The 16925-nt window shown below is 34.4% G+C and overlaps 1 protein-coding gene and 3 long non-coding RNA genes across 4 annotated transcripts; 2 read left to right on the top strand and 2 right to left on the bottom strand.

The window, feature by feature from the left end:
• The first annotated feature begins 4904 nt into the window (after positions 1–4904).
• On the top strand, positions 4905–6758 carry LOC123218986 (putative disease resistance protein RGA3). Its single transcript, XM_044640644.1, has one exon. It carries the CDS (start codon positions 4905–4907, stop codon positions 6756–6758), a length of 1854 nt encoding a protein of 617 aa, XP_044496579.1.
• A 53-nt stretch (positions 6759–6811) lies between these two features.
• On the top strand, positions 6812–8151 carry LOC123218429. The gene is made up of 2 exons (XR_006502687.1): positions 6812–7828; positions 7931–8151. It is a non-coding gene; the product is annotated as an uncharacterized LOC123218429 (long non-coding RNA).
• Positions 8152–8569: 418 nt separating this feature from the next.
• LOC123218434 lies at positions 8570–9485 on the bottom strand. Its single transcript, XR_006502696.1, has 2 exons — positions 9142–9485; positions 8570–9004 (listed from the first exon to the last, which is right to left on the bottom strand). It is a non-coding gene; the product is annotated as an uncharacterized LOC123218434 (long non-coding RNA).
• Positions 9486–11408: 1923 nt separating this feature from the next.
• LOC123218431 lies at positions 11409–12600 on the bottom strand. The gene is made up of 2 exons (XR_006502693.1): positions 12318–12600; positions 11409–11855 (listed from the first exon to the last, which is right to left on the bottom strand). It is a non-coding gene; the product is annotated as an uncharacterized LOC123218431 (long non-coding RNA).
• Positions 12601–16925: the final 4325 nt, after the last annotated feature.

Here is a 16925-nt window from a genome sequence, read left to right as displayed (position 1 = left end):
GCATGTGAGGTAACTGGTATAGGTGCTATTAAACTGAAACTTGCTGATGGTTCTATTAAAATTCTCAATGATGTTAGACTAGTTCCTAAATTGAGAAGAAACCTAATATCCTTAGGTTTGTTAGATTCCAATGGTTATTCTTATAAATCTGAAAAAGGTGTGTTTAAAATAATGAAAGGAGCTTTAGTAGTAATGAGAGCAAAATTGATAAATGGGTTATACATTTTATAGGGAACAGCTGTTAGTGACTCAATGTCTTCTAAACCTGATAAGATGGATGAAACTGTTTTGTGGCATAAAAGGCTAGGACACATTAGTTTCTTGGGTTTGCAAGAACTTGGTAAACAAAACTTGATTAATTCTAACAGAATTTCAACATTAGAGTTTTGTGAGAATTGTGTTTTAGGGAAGTCACAAAGATTGAGGTTTGCAGCTGCTACTCATAGATCAAAGAACATTCTTGATTATGTGCATTCAGATCTGTAGGGTTCTCCTCAGGTACCTAGTTCTCTGTCTAATGCTCATTATTTTTTAACCTTTGTGGATGATTTTTCAAGAAGAGTTTGGGTTTATTTCTAAAAAACTAAAGATCAAGCTTTTGAGTTTTTTGAAGAATGGAAAACTCTTGTTGAAAATCAAACAAACAAGAAACTAAAAGTTTTAAGAACAGACAATGGTCTTGAATTTTGTAACAAACAGTTTATTGATTTTTGTAAACAATTTGGAATCTTGAGACATAGAACTTGTGCAGACACTCCTCAGCAGAATGGTCTTGCTGAAAGAATAAATAAGACTATTCTGAACAAAGTAAGATGCATGTTAGCTGACTCAGGATTGAGTAAGAAATTCTGGGCTGAAGTAGTTGCTACTGCTTGTTATTTGATTAATAGATCACCCTCTTCTGCTATTAATTTTAAGACTCCTATGGAGTTGTGGTCTGGTAAACCACCAAATTTAAATCACTTGAGACCTTTTGGATGCCTTGCTTATATCCATGTGAAACAGGGTAAACTGAACCCTAAAGCCTTAAAGGCTGCCTTCTTAGGATACCCTACAGGGACTAAGGGTTATAAAGTTTGGTTAATTGATGAATTAAAATGTGTGGTTAGCAGGGATGTTGTGTTTAATGAATTTGCTTTTTATAAAGATCTGTTTATCTCTAACCAATTTCAGTCTAAACAGGTTTATATTGAGGTGGAGAATTCTGACTTGAGAAATTCAGCTAGTGTTGAGTCAAGTGATGGACCTGGTTTAGGCTCAGATCCAATTCATGCTTCAAAGTATGAAGATAGGGGTTTGAACCAGCAACCATCACAGAGTCAGAGTCAAAGTAGTTTAGACAGTGATTTTTCTGATTATTAATTGGCTAGAGATAGGACTAGAAGAGCTATTAAACTGCCATCTAAATATGCTCATGCAGATCTTATATCATATGCATTTAATATAGGTGATTGCATTGAATTGAATGATCCTTTAAATTTCAAACAAGCCTATATGAGTAAATACAAAAAGGAATGGTTAAATGCCATGCAAGCTGAAATTGATTCTCTGCATAAAAATAACACATGGATTCTTGTTAAAAGACCTGAAAATAAAAGGATTATAGGTTGTAAATGGGTTTTTAAAAGAAAACCTGCTGCTCCAGGCTTTGAAAATGGAAGGTTTAAGGCTAGAGTTGTTGCAAAGGGTTTTTCCCAAGTAGAAGGCATTGACTATCATGAGATTTTTTCACCTGTTGTTAAACATATATCAATAACGCTTATTTTATCTGCTGTGGTGTTATTTGATTTAGAACTTGAACAACTAGATGTTACTACTGCCTTCCTTCATGGTAATCTAGAAGAGCAGATTTATATGGAGCAACCAGAGGGTTTTGAGAAACCTGGATCTGAAGATATGGTTTGCTTACTAAAAAGGTCATTATATGGCCTAAAACAGTCACCAAGACAATGGTATAAAAGGTTTGATGACTATATGCTCTCCATTGGCTTTTCTAGAAGTAACTTTGATAATTGTGTTTATTTTTTTAAAACTGAAACAGGCAGCTATGTTTACTTGTTGATATATGTGGATGATATGCTTATTGTTTCAAAGAAAATAAGTGATTTAACTAGGTTGAAAAAATTGTTAAAAGATGAATTTGAAATGAAAGATTTAGGACATGCAAAAAGAATCTTAGGAATGGATATTAATAGAGATAGAATTAAAGGTATTTTAACTCTGTCTCAATGTGAATATGTTAAAAAGGTTCTTGAATTGTATGGTATGCATGATGCTAAATCTGTGAATACTCCTATAGGTGCTCATTTCAAATTGATGTCTGTTTTGCATGATTTACCTACTGATGAATCTGAATATATGAAAAAGATTCCTTATGCAAATGTGGTAGGTAGCCTAATGTATGCTATGATAGGATCCAGGCCTGATATTGCTTATGCAATTAGTTTGGTGAGTAGGTTTATGGGAAAACCTTGTAAAGCACATTGGAATGCTGTGAAATGGGTATTAAGATACTTGAAAGGGTCATGTGATTTTGGTCTTGTATAAACTGCATCTGATACTAACAGTTTACATGTTAAAGGATACTGTGATTCAGATTATGCTACAGATTTAGACAAGAGGAGGTCTCTAAATGGCTATATTTTCACATTTGGTGAAAATGTGATAAGCTGGAAGAGTTGTCTTCAATATATTGTTGCTTTGTCTACAACAGAAGCTGAATATGTTGCATTGACAGAGACTACAAAAGAAGCTTTGTGGTTGAAAGGTATAACAGAAGAGTTGGGGTTGCATTGTGGTATTCCTGTGATCTATTGTGACTCACAAAGTGCAATACATCTGTCTAAAAATAGTGCTTTTCATGAGAGAACAAAGCATATAGATGTTAGGTTGCATTTTATAAGAGAAATTTTGTCTAGAGGTCAGGTAATTCTGGAGAAAATTGCTTCAGAGGTGAATCCTGCTGATATTTTGACAAAGGTGGTTCCAATAAATAAGTTTAAGAGTGCCTTAGACTTATTGCAAATTGGAAAGTTGTGAGTCTGTCTTGCAAAGGTGTTTTTTGGCTAGTTAAATTCATGTTTGAGTCTTGTAGTTTTCAAACAAGGTGGAGTTTGTAATATTTGTTTAAAAACTATAAGGGCAGTAGCGTAATTAGAGCTTAAGGATGCATGGGTCTTTTCATTTATAAGTGAGGGCAGTTTAGTAAACTTGCTGGGTGTTCACTTTGTTGACCTAAGTATATAAACATAATTTTGGCCGACTAAAGCAGAGAGAATATTGAGAGAAAGTGAGGCGTGAGCTGCTGTGTTTTCTTTCTCTGGTTTATGCGTCTTGTGGCTTCTTGTGGCTGCTGTGTGGCTGAGTTTGCTCTCTGAGTTCGATGTGCGGTGTCTTTACGGTGAAGTCAGGTGCTCTTTGACTTTGTATTGCCGTGTATTTGCTTGTATATTGTTTTGATGTACAGTGAGAGATACGTGTGTTTGTATATTGTAAATCGAACTTGATATTAGTGGATTTGACTAGAGGAACACCTCTGCCTTGGATGTAGGATTTCGTTTACGAGATCTGAACCAAGTAAATCGTGTTATTCTATTTTTTTCCTGTTTTCCGCGTTTATATTGTTCGGATTGGATTATCTTTGGGTTCGGAAATATAAATCTATAACAACTCACAAATAGAACATTCTAGGCAAGTTCTAAAAGTCTCGAGGAAAAATGAACTGTACATTAACTTGAAAAGTACAGTTTCCTTAAAAAAAAAAGGTTTGGTTTTTCTTTGATTTGTAGGCTTCGTAAAAAAAATGTTAAAACATTTCAGTTTAGCAATATTGTATCACCAATTAAAAGCTTTAAATTAATTTTATAACTTGCCTCGTGTATAGGAACTGTCGCTCCAGAGAATGCTTCTGTTAGTGTCTTGCAGGGCCTGGTATCACTGAATATACAATCTTCCACCCGGGTATCATTTTTCCCACATTATTGATTCTTTCTGCCGCCTTCAAGACAATACCAAATGCCTCTTGACAGTGCACAACAGGAACACTAACCAAGGTCTCCAACCCTGCCTTGTTCAGCACTTCCTTTAGGCTCTTTAACAATGGAAAAGCAGTTGAGATATCGGATAGATTTGACTCGGTAATGAGCACATTATTAGTACTCCCCTGTGCCAAGGGATCCTTATTCAATTTGCTATTGTGTTCAAAATCAATCCAGGAAGATTCCGTAGTGTATCTACAGTTAAAGAACTGCAAATCTAATTCTTCAAATGTTTGATGTGCATCCAGGACAGCCTTAAGTTGTGATGGGCCTACAACGAGCAATGGTTCATGAGACACACCTTTCAATAAGTCGTGTCGCAGAGAATGTATTCTTTGCCAAACCAGGCCGGTGGTCAGCATGAATATGAGAAATACAAATGCCCCATAGGTTCCTCAGAGCGCAGTCAGCACCCTCTACACCGTATCTGCACTCAAGAAGACAACCCACAGGCCACAACAATAAACTTAGTCAGTTTGAAAGAAAAAAATAATCTGAAAATGATGGAAAACATTATAGCAAAAGTAACATGTGGGAAAGGATATATTCTTCCTTATGGGCAAGGAAGTTTGAGTAGGGGATATTGTTGCATAGTGGCAATAAAAGTTGTTTTTGTAATTTTGGTTTTAATGTTTTTGCATCTCTACTCTAAATTCTTTGACTTCCTTATTTGTTACAACTGTAAGGAAAGGATATGTTCTGGACATTAGGATTAAGGCAGGAATTGAATAATGAATAAGCAAGAATTCCTCTTTCTCTAAACAATCTTCCTTCTTCTCACTTCCCTGTTCTTCTGTTCTTCTATTATTTTCTGGTTTGTTCATCAGAAAGGTGTCTCAAAGCGTTTGAGATTTTTTTTTTCTGGGTATGGCTGATGCAATTATTAATCTTGCCTTGGAGCAGCTGCTTCAAATCACTGCTAAAAAGATAAAGGAAGAGGTGAGGCTTGTTGGTAATGTCGAAAATGAAGTGAAAAAACTCCGGAGAAATCTTAAAGCCATTCAAGCTGTGCTACCTGATGCAGAGGAGAAGCAAGTGAAGGACGAAGCTGTGAGACAATGGTTAGATCAGCTCAAAGACACATCCTACGACATGGAAGATGTGTTGGATGAGTGGAATACTGAAATCATGAAGTTGCAGGTTGAAGGAGAACTTAAAGATGCTCCTGCTCCTAAGCAGAAGGTACCTTCCTTCTTCCTCTGTTCTTGCTTTCGTATCAAACAAGTTGTTTTACGCCGTGATATAGCACAAAAGATAAAAGAATTAAAGGGAAATCTAGATAGTATTGTTGAAGAGAAAGATAAATTCAAATTCAAGAAAATGAAGAGTATTGAAATACCCAAACGAGTTCCAAGTACATCCTTTGTTGATATGACTAAAACATATGGTCGAGAAGATGAGAAGAATTCTTTAGTGAGTAAGTTGTTAGATGAGAGAAATGAAGAACAAAAAAGCCTTCATGTTATCTCACTTGTTGGAATGGGAAGAATTGGAAAAACAACCCTTGCTCAACTAGCTTACAATAATGACAAGGTCATAAGTAATTTTGACACAAGAATATGGGTGTGTGTTTCAAATCCTTTCGATGAGTTTAGGGTTGCCAAAGCAATCATTGAAGAATTGAAATGTCCTACCAATAATTTAGTTGAATTGCAGTCTCTTTTGCGATGTATTCATGAATCTATTAAGGATAAAAAATTTCTTCTCGTTTTAGATGATGTGTGGTTAGAAGATTATGACAAATGGGAATCATTTTATAATTGTCTAACGAATGGTTCCCATGGTAGTAAAGTTTTGATTACAACAAGGAAGGATACAGTTGCATCTATTATGGGCTTAGTTTATCTTGTCATTTTGAAGGAATTATCTGAGGAGGAATGTTGGTTGTTGGTTAAACGATTCGCATTTTCTGGTAGGCCTCCTAAGGAGTGTGAAAAATTAGAGGAAATTGGAAGAGAAATTGTTGCAAAGTGCAAGGGTTTGCCGCCTGCTACAAAAACTATTGGCAGTCTTTTGCGATTTAAAAAAACTAGAGATGAATGGCAACGAATTTTAGATAGTGAAATTTGGAAATTGGAAGAGATTGAGAAAGGTGTTTTATCACCTTTGATGTTGAGTTATAATGATTTGCCATCTATGATAAGACAATGTTTTTCATATTATGCTATCTTTCCAAAAGATCATAATATAAAGAAGGATCACTTGATCAAATTATGGATGGCTCAAGGTTATCTTGGGTTTGACAATGACACAGAGATGGAGGTAACAGGCCAAGAGTATTTTGATTATTTGGTATCACGATCATTCTTCCAAGAGTTTCAAAAAGATGAAGATGAGAATATCATAAACTGTAAGATGCATGATATAGTTCATGACTTTGCTCAATATCTTAGTAAAAATGAATATTTTACTATGGAAATCAATGGAGGCAGCAAGGAGCTAGTCATAAACACTTCCAATGAGAAAGCTCGACATTTGATGTTAATGCTTAACCACAAGGCTACATTTCCCATCTCCATTTGTAGCATCAAAAGTTTGCGGAGTCTCTTAATTGATTGTAAAGGTTTTAAGGAATTGGTGTCTAATGATGTTCTACCAACTCTCTTTGGTGAATCGACATGTTTAAGGGCGTTAGACATAAGTTTGGGATTCCGAAGGGCGTTAAAAATGAGTTTGGGATTCTCAAGTGCGAATTTCATTACAACGATTCCACAGAGATAAAAAAATTGATACATTTGAAATATCTGAATTTGTCTGGTCGCAATGTGGAAAAACTTCCAGAAACTTTATGTGAGTTATACAATCTACAAACTTTAGATATTTCTTACTGTAACCTTGAAGAACTGCCTCAAGGGATGGGGAAGTTGATAAACTTGCGGCATTTGATTAAGGCTGGAGCAGGATCATTAAGTTACATGCCCAAGGGAATTGAGAAATTAACTTGTCTCCGAACATTGAGTGAATTCGTTAGCAGCAGTGATGGTAGTAAAGCATGTAGTACTCTTGCATGCTTGAAAGATTTGAAACATTTAAGAGGAACGTTTCATATTAGAGGGCTAGGAAATGTGACCAATGTGAGTGAGGTTAAGAGAATGCAAATTCTCAGCAATAAGAAAAACCTCTTCTATTTAATCCTTGGTTTCAATAAAGATGGAGATGGAGAGAGGAAAAATGATGATGATGAGTTACTTCTTGAGGCTTTGCAACCGCATCCAAATTTAGAGAAATTAGATATACAGAGGCAACACTTTTTATTCTGATTGGATCATGTCATTAACCGGGCTGAGGGAATTGAATCTTTTCCGCTGCAAAAATTGTATGCATTTGTCTCCCTTGGGAAAATTGCCATCACTTGAATCACTAATGATAGCTGGAATGAGTGTGAAAAAACTAGTTATGAGAATCGAAAGCGATGGTGCATTTTCATCATCTACATCAGTTACTCTCTTTCCCAAGTTGAAAGATCTTAACTTCCGGAGTAATTTTGAATGGGAAGAGTGGGATTACGGGAATACAATCTTGCCATGCCCTGCTTCTTTGTCAATCAATTACTGTAGAAAATTACGTGCACTGCCTGATGGCCTTCTCCAGGGGGTGAAAAATCTACAAAATTTGGAGATTTATGAAAGTGATCTTTTGGAAGAACGTTACAGAAAGGGAACAGGAGAGGACTGGCAAAAGATCTCCCACATTCCCAACATCCAATTCGCTGATTCATATCTGCAAGGAGTCCCACTCCCACTCCGTTGAGTTCTGAAATGGCTGCAATTACTAACCATCAATCCACAAAGGTAACTTCTCGGCATCCTCTAATATTTAAATGTAATTTTAGTAGTGTGGAATGAGCAGAAATTTCGGATCTTTTACTTGTCTTTGACAAATTTTAATTGTAGGAGATGTGCAGAAATATTGAGCATGATGGTGGTTGCAGTGTTATGCTGAAAGGAACAGAGGAGATAGTTATGTAAAAAGAAAGTTGGATTTCACTTGTGTTACTCTTAATTTGTATGAGTTGTGGTTTGATTTTCTTCATAAAGTTGTTTGTTTTTAGCGTGCTTGGACAACTTTCTTTGTCAATAATTTGGATGTAATATATGGTGTGTTTGATTGGAAATTAGGTGTAAAATATTAAATATATGTTATATGGTATGAGTTGAACATATTCGTATATCGTTTCTAAATATATATATATATATATATATATATATATGTGGTTTTAACTTTCATCTCTCTCTCTCTGGTATTATTTAAGATTGTTATGTTTAGTATTATTCTCTTAGTTTATAAAGCTGTGTTTAGATTTTTTTATTTTATTTTATTTTTTTTGGTTGTAGTTAGTGGATTATCATTAATTGGTACTTAGAAAGTTGTAAAAATTTACACATTTGCTATCACTCAAATATATATTTATTTCATTGCGATGAAAATTTTGCTGATTATATGAAATAATAAATCTTTTACTCTCTCTTCGGCCTTCAGAAAAATCTAATCCAAGTAACTGGAAAAATCAGATTGAGCATCTGGATGTTGAATTACTACAATTACTGAATTGTTTGAGCTTTCATCACCATAAGAAGTCGGCTACATCAAACATTAAAACATGCAGTAACACTTTGACAGCTAACATAATGAACACAAAACAATTACAGGCTGACCAAATTTAGTAGTACTTACAACACCTATGTGCCATTCATGATGACTAAAATCTTTAAATGTTGCTGCATCTATTTCCTGTAATTAGATGCTCAGCATCATTAAGATCTTTAAATATCTGAAAAATTTTCTTCAAAGGTAAACAGTTACGGGCTCTGTTAAGGTGTATCTGAAATTAAAAAAATTATCCATCACAAAATTAAAGCTCATTAAAATGAAGTTAAACATACGACTTTAAATTGAGGTGAAACTTGAGGCATTTTCATACCACAGTTTCAGCCATGACTACTATCTGCATAGCTCCCTGAAATTTCCTGCACAAATCCAAAGACAACAAACACATCAAGTTCAACAGTCTCAAAACTTTTTCTTGCCTTTCTAGCATTTGAGACTGGCTTATTCAGATATCATTAAAGTAGATAGAGTTGACAAATTCAAATGTGACACACACTTGAACATGATGTATTTTGTATGTACGGCATCATGCACTGCCTGAAAATCTTCGTCCTCTATAAAAGCACTGCTGTTACATACACACCAAAGCACATCCACAGAGAGCAAATCTGAAGATGAAAACAAGAATGCCTGCAACAATGATGCCCTAAGACTTTAACAGCAGTCTTTCAAGATTATGATTTCGTCTTTGTCTCTACTGAAGATAGCCTGAGAGGGAACAGAAAGTGATCGGAGGAAGAGATAAGACTGGATGGGGGATGGCTGATGGCCAGAGACATTGAATTGGCTCCGGAGAGAAGAGAAACAAATCCTAAAAGGTATTTGTCAGTTTTTCAACTTTGGGTTGAGAGACAAATTGTAAAATTTCTAAACTTAAACAGGAAAATATAATAAAATTTTAATTTTTAAAATTTTTAATAAATAATGGTTTTATCTTCATTGTAACTGAAAATTTTAATAAAAATTTGGTTATGGATAAATATTTGAGATTTTAATAGTTAGAAGGTGTGAGTTTAAAATTTCATATATCTTAGGTGCGACTAAGTCTTTTAGCCTAATATAAATTTTCATATTCTAACCTTTTCGTCAATGGTACAATGACAAATATGCCTTGCAAAAACTTTCGAAGGAAGGCTATTTTAGTCATTTTGAAAACCCAGAACCATCAGCTAACAGCCAGCTCCAAAATCAAATTTCGAATTTTGATGTGAGGTTTAGGGTTTCGGAAACTTTCTATGTAAAATAGCTGCACTCAATCTCAGCTCTTCAGACTTAAAAAGAAAAAAGAAGAAGAAATTAAAGACAACCCAGTAATTGCAGGTATTTTCTGTCTCTGTACGCATTATTCATTTTTTAAATTATGTTCTGTGATTGATTGATTGAATAAAATAGCTTTCTGTTTGTTTTCTGGCAAAATGCAAGAAAAAGGTTTTGTGACTTGTTTAGCTTAGAAAGAGATCTAGAAGAGCTAAACAAACCCGCACTCGTTTGTGTTTCTGGGGTTTGATGTTTTAGTGTTATAGTCTCTAATGTGTGATGTGAGCTTTTTTGCTTGTTTCTGAATATTTCGGCTAAAAGCTAATGTATTTTGAGCTGCGTTTTGTTGTTTAAGATACTCTGAATAGGATAAATAAGAAATAACAATTTCGATATCTAGATTGGGTTGAGTGAAATTATTTAGTTTCGCGTATGTTTAGCTAAAGCTAATGGTGGGTTTATTTTTTAATTTTGATTTGTAGAAGCTAGTGAAATTATCAGTTTATTGTTTTAGCTTTCCATTTTGTAACTGCTTTAAATTTTCAATAAAACTATGTGCACCTATTTTTGGTATATAATTTGTGTACACAGATGAAGTGTTATCATGTGATTGGATGTTTCTTTATCATATGATGACACATGTTTTAAAATCACCTAATTACATTATGACACATCACTGTGTACATAAATTGTGTACAAAAAATGGATACACATAGCATTGCTCTTAAATTTTACCAAGATAAGTTTTGAGAATACATTTTTTGAAATTATCCCTTGCCCCTCTTTTTAATTTGCTATATTTATTAGTTTATATTTTGACAAAGAGCAATACTATATATATACTCATTTTTAATACACATATATATATATATATAAAATTATATGATTGGGTGTATTATTAATTTAAAATCACTTAATCATATCATGACACATTTATGTATGTATACATTCGTATACCCAAAATATGTACACATAATTTCATTGTTGGAATAAAAGGAATAAATTTTTTCTTTGTGTGATTATGCCATGGGAAATAAGAACTTTTATTCTTTTCAAGGGGCAAATTTTTTGTTTGTTAATCATTTGTGTAACATTTTTTTATTATTAGCAAATATCATGATTTTTAAATTTCTTTTTAGCCAAGCTCTAAGTATGTTTGAATTATTATAATTAGGTTAATTTAAACAATAGATGATGGAAAAAATTTATAAAGGTATATCAATATCCATTCTTTTAAAGATTTTTTTGGTCATTTCCACAAAATTATAAATATTGCTCACCAAAGTGTTGCTTCTGTCTCATTTGACAACCATTTCGCTAAAGAATTCATTCAATTTTTGTTGCAATGTTCAAAACTAAGGCTGAATTAGAAATGAGTTTATTCGAAATTGAAAAGAGTTTTGCTCGAACTAGCCCGAATATGAATATAAGATAAACGAATATGAACCCATATATGAGCTGGGGAATAGTAGGAAAAACGAACTCAAACTCAGACACAAATAGAGGTTGTGCTTAGCTTTCACATCATTAGAAAAAAATTGAAATGAATGATGTCGTTTAGGAGAGTCTAGCCAAACATCTTGTGCAAACCAGAGCCAAGTCTGACTTGTCCACACGAACTAAAACTAGGTGCTATCCGAGACAAGTGTTAGATTGCTAAACAATTGAGAAGCCCCCCTCCCCTCAATCCCCACCCTTTGGAAGGAAAATATTTTGAACTAAGCTTGTAATTTCTCTAATAAACTTGTTTGCCATAAACAGGCTCTTTTTTTTAAAGTAGTCTAAGTTGATATGACTTTTTCTTTTCTCTACTTCCTATACAAGTATCATTGACTTGGAACTTTATGATCAACTACACCATACCGCTGCATTGCAATTACTGGCTCGCTGCATCTGGAACACCGAAACGATGCAGCTGCAGCACAACGTGTCCTAAGGCAGTAATAACAGTACCTGCCAATGGGAAAGAATTACATTTCAAGCATTAAACTTATCCTGTAAACCAACCAAAAACAGAAGATGCATTTCAAAGAACATGAAGCTGTGGAAAAAAAGCTCTTTGCATAGCGTATGTTAAACAAAATAACAGCAATTATATTTCAGTCTGTGTTGGTTTGCATTTGGAGAACATATATTAAGCCAGATATGCCAAAAGTAAGGAGGGCCTCAACCGAAGCTGAAGATTTGGCCTAGAGACTAATTCCCACCCAAGGTTTGGTGTATTTCCAAACTCCACCCAGGATTTCAAAAATTGAAATATCTATCCCATTGTTAAAATTCTCTATTAGGATTAAGATAAAACCATCATTTAACAAAAAATTAAAAAGAAATATTAAGATTTTATCTCATTTTCTTTCTTAATTTAAAAAACTAATAATTTCTTTCCACCAAAAGTTTGAAAAGTTAGCATTTCACCTTGAGGATTTTTTCTCTCCTCTGTTTTGGCCAACAACCAATGCTTCCCACCGAGTGTCTGAGTTTTTTGGTGAGAATGCAACGAAAAACATTAGTGTTTTAGTGAGAACCAAGATCTAAGGCCTCTAAGAGTTACAATGACTTGGTGGCAATAGTAATGGTGATACAGGGAGACTAGGCATGCGATAAAAAGGTGAGAGATGATAGGTAAGAAGAAATGATAGGCTTGCAGGATTGGGAGAGTGGGTTTGTTTGTTGGGGTAAAGTGGATGGTGACAATACTAGCGGTAGAAAAGAAGATGGTGTTTATACAAATTTTATATTTAAAGTGATGATATGACAAATTTGTTACCGTGAGAGGATATAATAATTTTGAAAAATAAAATAATTAAGATAATATACAAATTTAACTTCTAATAATGTGCCAGATTTATTTAACTCTAGTAATTGTATTAGACATTTTGTTCTTAATGGGTGTGACTTGCAATTCATGGTGACAGAGCTCTAATTAATGTTTGATTTATTCTAGATTTTATTTCTTGAAACATTGATTTAACTATTTTTTGACCAAACATTATGGTACAAGAATGTAAAATTAGTTCCCTAATCTATCAAAACTGTCAATTGAATCTTGAAAATATTTTTTTCATCAAAATTATAAGAACCTTCTGCTCTAAATGAAATTATAGTAATAAAAATAAGAACAATATTATATGTACCCACTTTAGATACATAAATATATACACACTTATATGTGTCATCACATAATTGAGTATTATTTTATCCTTAATTCAAATTCACCTACTCACATGATGACACATATAAGTATATATATATTTGTGTATCTAAAATAGATACATATAATTTTATTGTAAAAATAATTAACCCCATTGGTTAAGCTTTACATTTTTAGATTTACTATTTTATTATTAGTTATTACAGAATATATGGTGGTGGCATAACATAACCACCTTATTTACAATTATTTTATTTTCAACGTAATCAAATTTGAAAGTTAGTTGGTGGTTGAAAATTCTTTTTTATTTTTTTCTGCTTCTTTTATAAATGTATATTTGTGGCTCTTTCTGGATTTGGGAATCTTCTTGGCATGAACCGTCCGTTAAGTAAGAAAAATATCGCTGTTGATCTGCCTGTTGACATACTGTATGGGCCTGCGAAGACGCATCTCAATGTGCTTTCGATTTTGATTTCGAAGAAAGGTGTTGCAAACAGACAAATTATGCACTAACAAATAATGGCAAATTATTCCACACGTACGACAAAGATTTTGGTTGGTTACAGCTGTTTGTCTCGTCGTTTACAATTACATAAACACTCAAGCATCTTTTTATCGTGGGTGTCATTGTTGAACCAATTTTCTTTGATAGTGTCAATTTGACTGGCTCCATCGGATACCTCTGCTTCCTAGTGGTGGGGACTACATTTTACCTCGTTATGATGACCCAGCAAATTAATTGATTATATACCTGAAATATCTTGAGGCAGGTTCAATCCAACCTGAAGCCAACTCAAGATTCGATCATATTTATAATATTTAGCTCAAACATATTTAAATACAATTATTATTTATAGGGGTATTGTATGTCAAGTTGAATGAGAAAGAGAACATTGTTATAAATATAATGAAATAAATGACAAAGTGATTGACTTGCCAAATGAAAAGCCAAAAGAAAATTATGATTTTATTAAGCTAAAGCACGGCAGAAAGGAAGAAAGAAGCAAGAAGAAGCAGGAAGAAAGCTAAGAATGGTATATATCTCATAAGGAGAGGAGGGGGGTATTTATAGAAAATTTGCCGCCCCTCCAGCCAATAAAAATAGTTTCTTCCAAGCTAAGTTTCTAAGGCATTTAATGCCTTCCCATCTCTTTTGGCCAAAGTCAAAAATATGGGGTGGAAAAATTCACCATCTGCAACACTCCCCCTTGGATTTCCACCACTTACAGATAATTATATTAACCTTGCTAAGGAAAAATCCAGTGGGATAAAAACCAAAGCAAAGGAACATAATTATTAAATGTCCTGTAAGTTGGCGTTGGACGTGCTTAAACTGCCTCATTAAAAACCTTACTAGGAAAACCCAATGGGACAAAACCTAGTAAAGGGAAAAAGAGTACAGTGCACATTTTGTCCAATATTTGATAAACTTCAAAATTTTGCCTGATGAATGCTCCCCCTCATTGTAGTAGGATTAACTTGATTGCTTGTTGAACCACCGCATACCGATGTTATACACTAATTTCTCAAATGTTGATGTCGGTAGTGTCTTAGTGAACAAATCTGCAAGATTCTCACTGGATCTTATTTGCTTGACGTCAATCTTTTTTACTCTGCTGGAGCTCATGAGTGTAAAAGAACTTCGGTGAGATATGTTTGGTTCTGTCTCCTTTGATGTATCCACCTCTAATTTGGGTTATACATGCTGCATTGTCTTCATATAATATGAAAGGAGTGTCTGTTGTAGAAGGAAGACTGCATGCATTCCGGATATGATGGATGTCAGACCGTAACCATATACATTCTCGATTGGCTTCATGGAGAGCTAAAATTTCTGAATGATTTGAAGAAGTTGCAACCAAGGTCTGCTTGGTGGAGCGCCATGATATAGCTGTGTCATTATAAGTAAAAACATATCCCGTTTGTGAACGGGCCTTATGGGGGTCAGAAAGATAACCAGCATCCGCATATCCAACCAAACTAGGATTTTAGGGGATTTGACAGAATAAAATAATCCCAAATCTCTAGGTCCACATAAGTAACGGAGTATATGTTTGATTCCGTTCCAGTGACGACGGGTTGGTGTAGAGCTAAATCGGGCCAATAAATTAACTGCAAAGGATATATCCGGTCTCGTGCATTGGGCCAAATATAATAAGACTCCAATGGCATTAAGATATGGTACTTCAGGACCAAGTATCTTTTCATCTTCTTCTTTAGGACGAAATGGGTCCTTTTTTGGATCAAGAGACCGAACAACCATTAGGGTGCTCAAAGGATAAGCCTTATCCATATTAAAACGTTTTAATAATTTTTCAATATACGTTGATTGATGGATAAGTATTCCATTTGAATTGTGCTCGATCTGCAGGCCGAGACAATATTTTGTTTTCCCCAAATCCTTCATTTCAAATTCTTTTTTCAGATATTCAGCAGTTTTTGAGAGCTCTTTAGGAGTCTCAATTAAATTCATGTCATCAACATAAACTGCTACGATAGCAAATCTCGATTCTGACCTTCTAATAAAGACACATGGGCATATAGGGTCATTCACATAGCCCTCTTTTTTCAAATATTCATTGAGGCGATTGTACCACATACGTTCGGATTATTTTAATTCGTACAATGATCGTTGTAATTTAATTGAGTACAAGCCTCTTGAATTGACACTTTTTGCTTCAGGCAATTTGTATCCTCCAGGGAGTTTCATATAAATTTCAGTGTCCAAATTTCCATACAAATAAGCAATAACTACGTCCATTAGATGCATATCCAGTCTTTCAGAGACTGTTAAACTGATTAAATATCTGAATGTGATTATATCCATTACAGGTGCATATGTTTCATTAAAGTCTATACCAGGCCTTTGGGAAAAACCTTGGGCTACAAGCCTGACTTTATATCTAGCAATTTCATTTTTCTCACAAATACCTATTTATATCCAACGGGTTGTACGTCTTGAGGTGTTGGAACTACAGACCCAAACACTTGACGTTTTGCTAGAGAAGCTAATTCTGTTTGAATTGCTTCTTCCCATTTAGGCCAATCATGTCTTTGTTTGCACTCAGCCATAGTACGTGGCTCAAAATCATCATCATTCAGAATTTCAGTAGCTACTGCAAATGAGAATATATCATCAACTATAATTGTTTCACGATTCCACATTTCTTGTGTATGAACATAATTTAAAGATATTTCAATATTCTCATTTTCCTGTTCTTCAGGATTTTATACCTCTTCAGGATTTTATACCACTTCAGGGGTTTGTGCCACTTCAGGGGCTTGAATCTCTTCAGGGACCATAACCTCTTCTGGAGGAATATTTGTTTGATTATTTGCCTTTCTTTTTCGAGGAATAGTGTCCTTCGATCCAATAGGTCTACCACGCTTTTGGCGTGAGGTAGATGGATCAGTCACGGCTCGAATGGACTGTTCAGTAGTCATATTGATTCTTACTAGTGCATTAGCAGCTGGAACATGTGATCTTGTCACTTTTGTCGTATCTACAAATGCATCAGGCATTTGGTTGGCAATAATTTGTAATCGCACTATCCTTTGCACTTCAGTTTCACTTTGGGATGTACAAGGATCTAAATGAGACATGGTAGGTACATACCAAGTAAGTTCATGCCTAACTTCAGGAGGCATTTTCTTTTCCCCTAAAGACGGGAAAGTTGTCTCATCAAAGTGACAATCTGCAAATCGTGCAATAAAAAATCACCTGTTAATGGTTCCAGTTACCTGATAATGGATGGTGAATTATATCCAACATATATTCCCAAACAACATTGGGGTCCCATTTTTGTGCGTTGATGAGACGTAATAGGGACATATACAACACAACCAAATATTCTCAAATGAGATACATCAGG

Source organism: Mangifera indica, chromosome 6 (assembly GCF_011075055.1).
Source record: "Mangifera indica cultivar Alphonso chromosome 6, CATAS_Mindica_2.1, whole genome shotgun sequence".
Lineage (NCBI taxonomy): Eukaryota > Viridiplantae > Streptophyta > Magnoliopsida > Sapindales > Anacardiaceae > Mangifera > Mangifera indica.
This window is presented reverse-complemented; position numbering and strand designations above follow the sequence as displayed.

Bases quoted from the DNA above. Each gene is read 5' to 3' on its own strand.
- LOC123218986 (XM_044640644.1), top strand. From the start codon at position 4,905: ATGGCTGATGCAATTATTAATCTTGCCTTGGAGCAGCTGCTTCAAATC.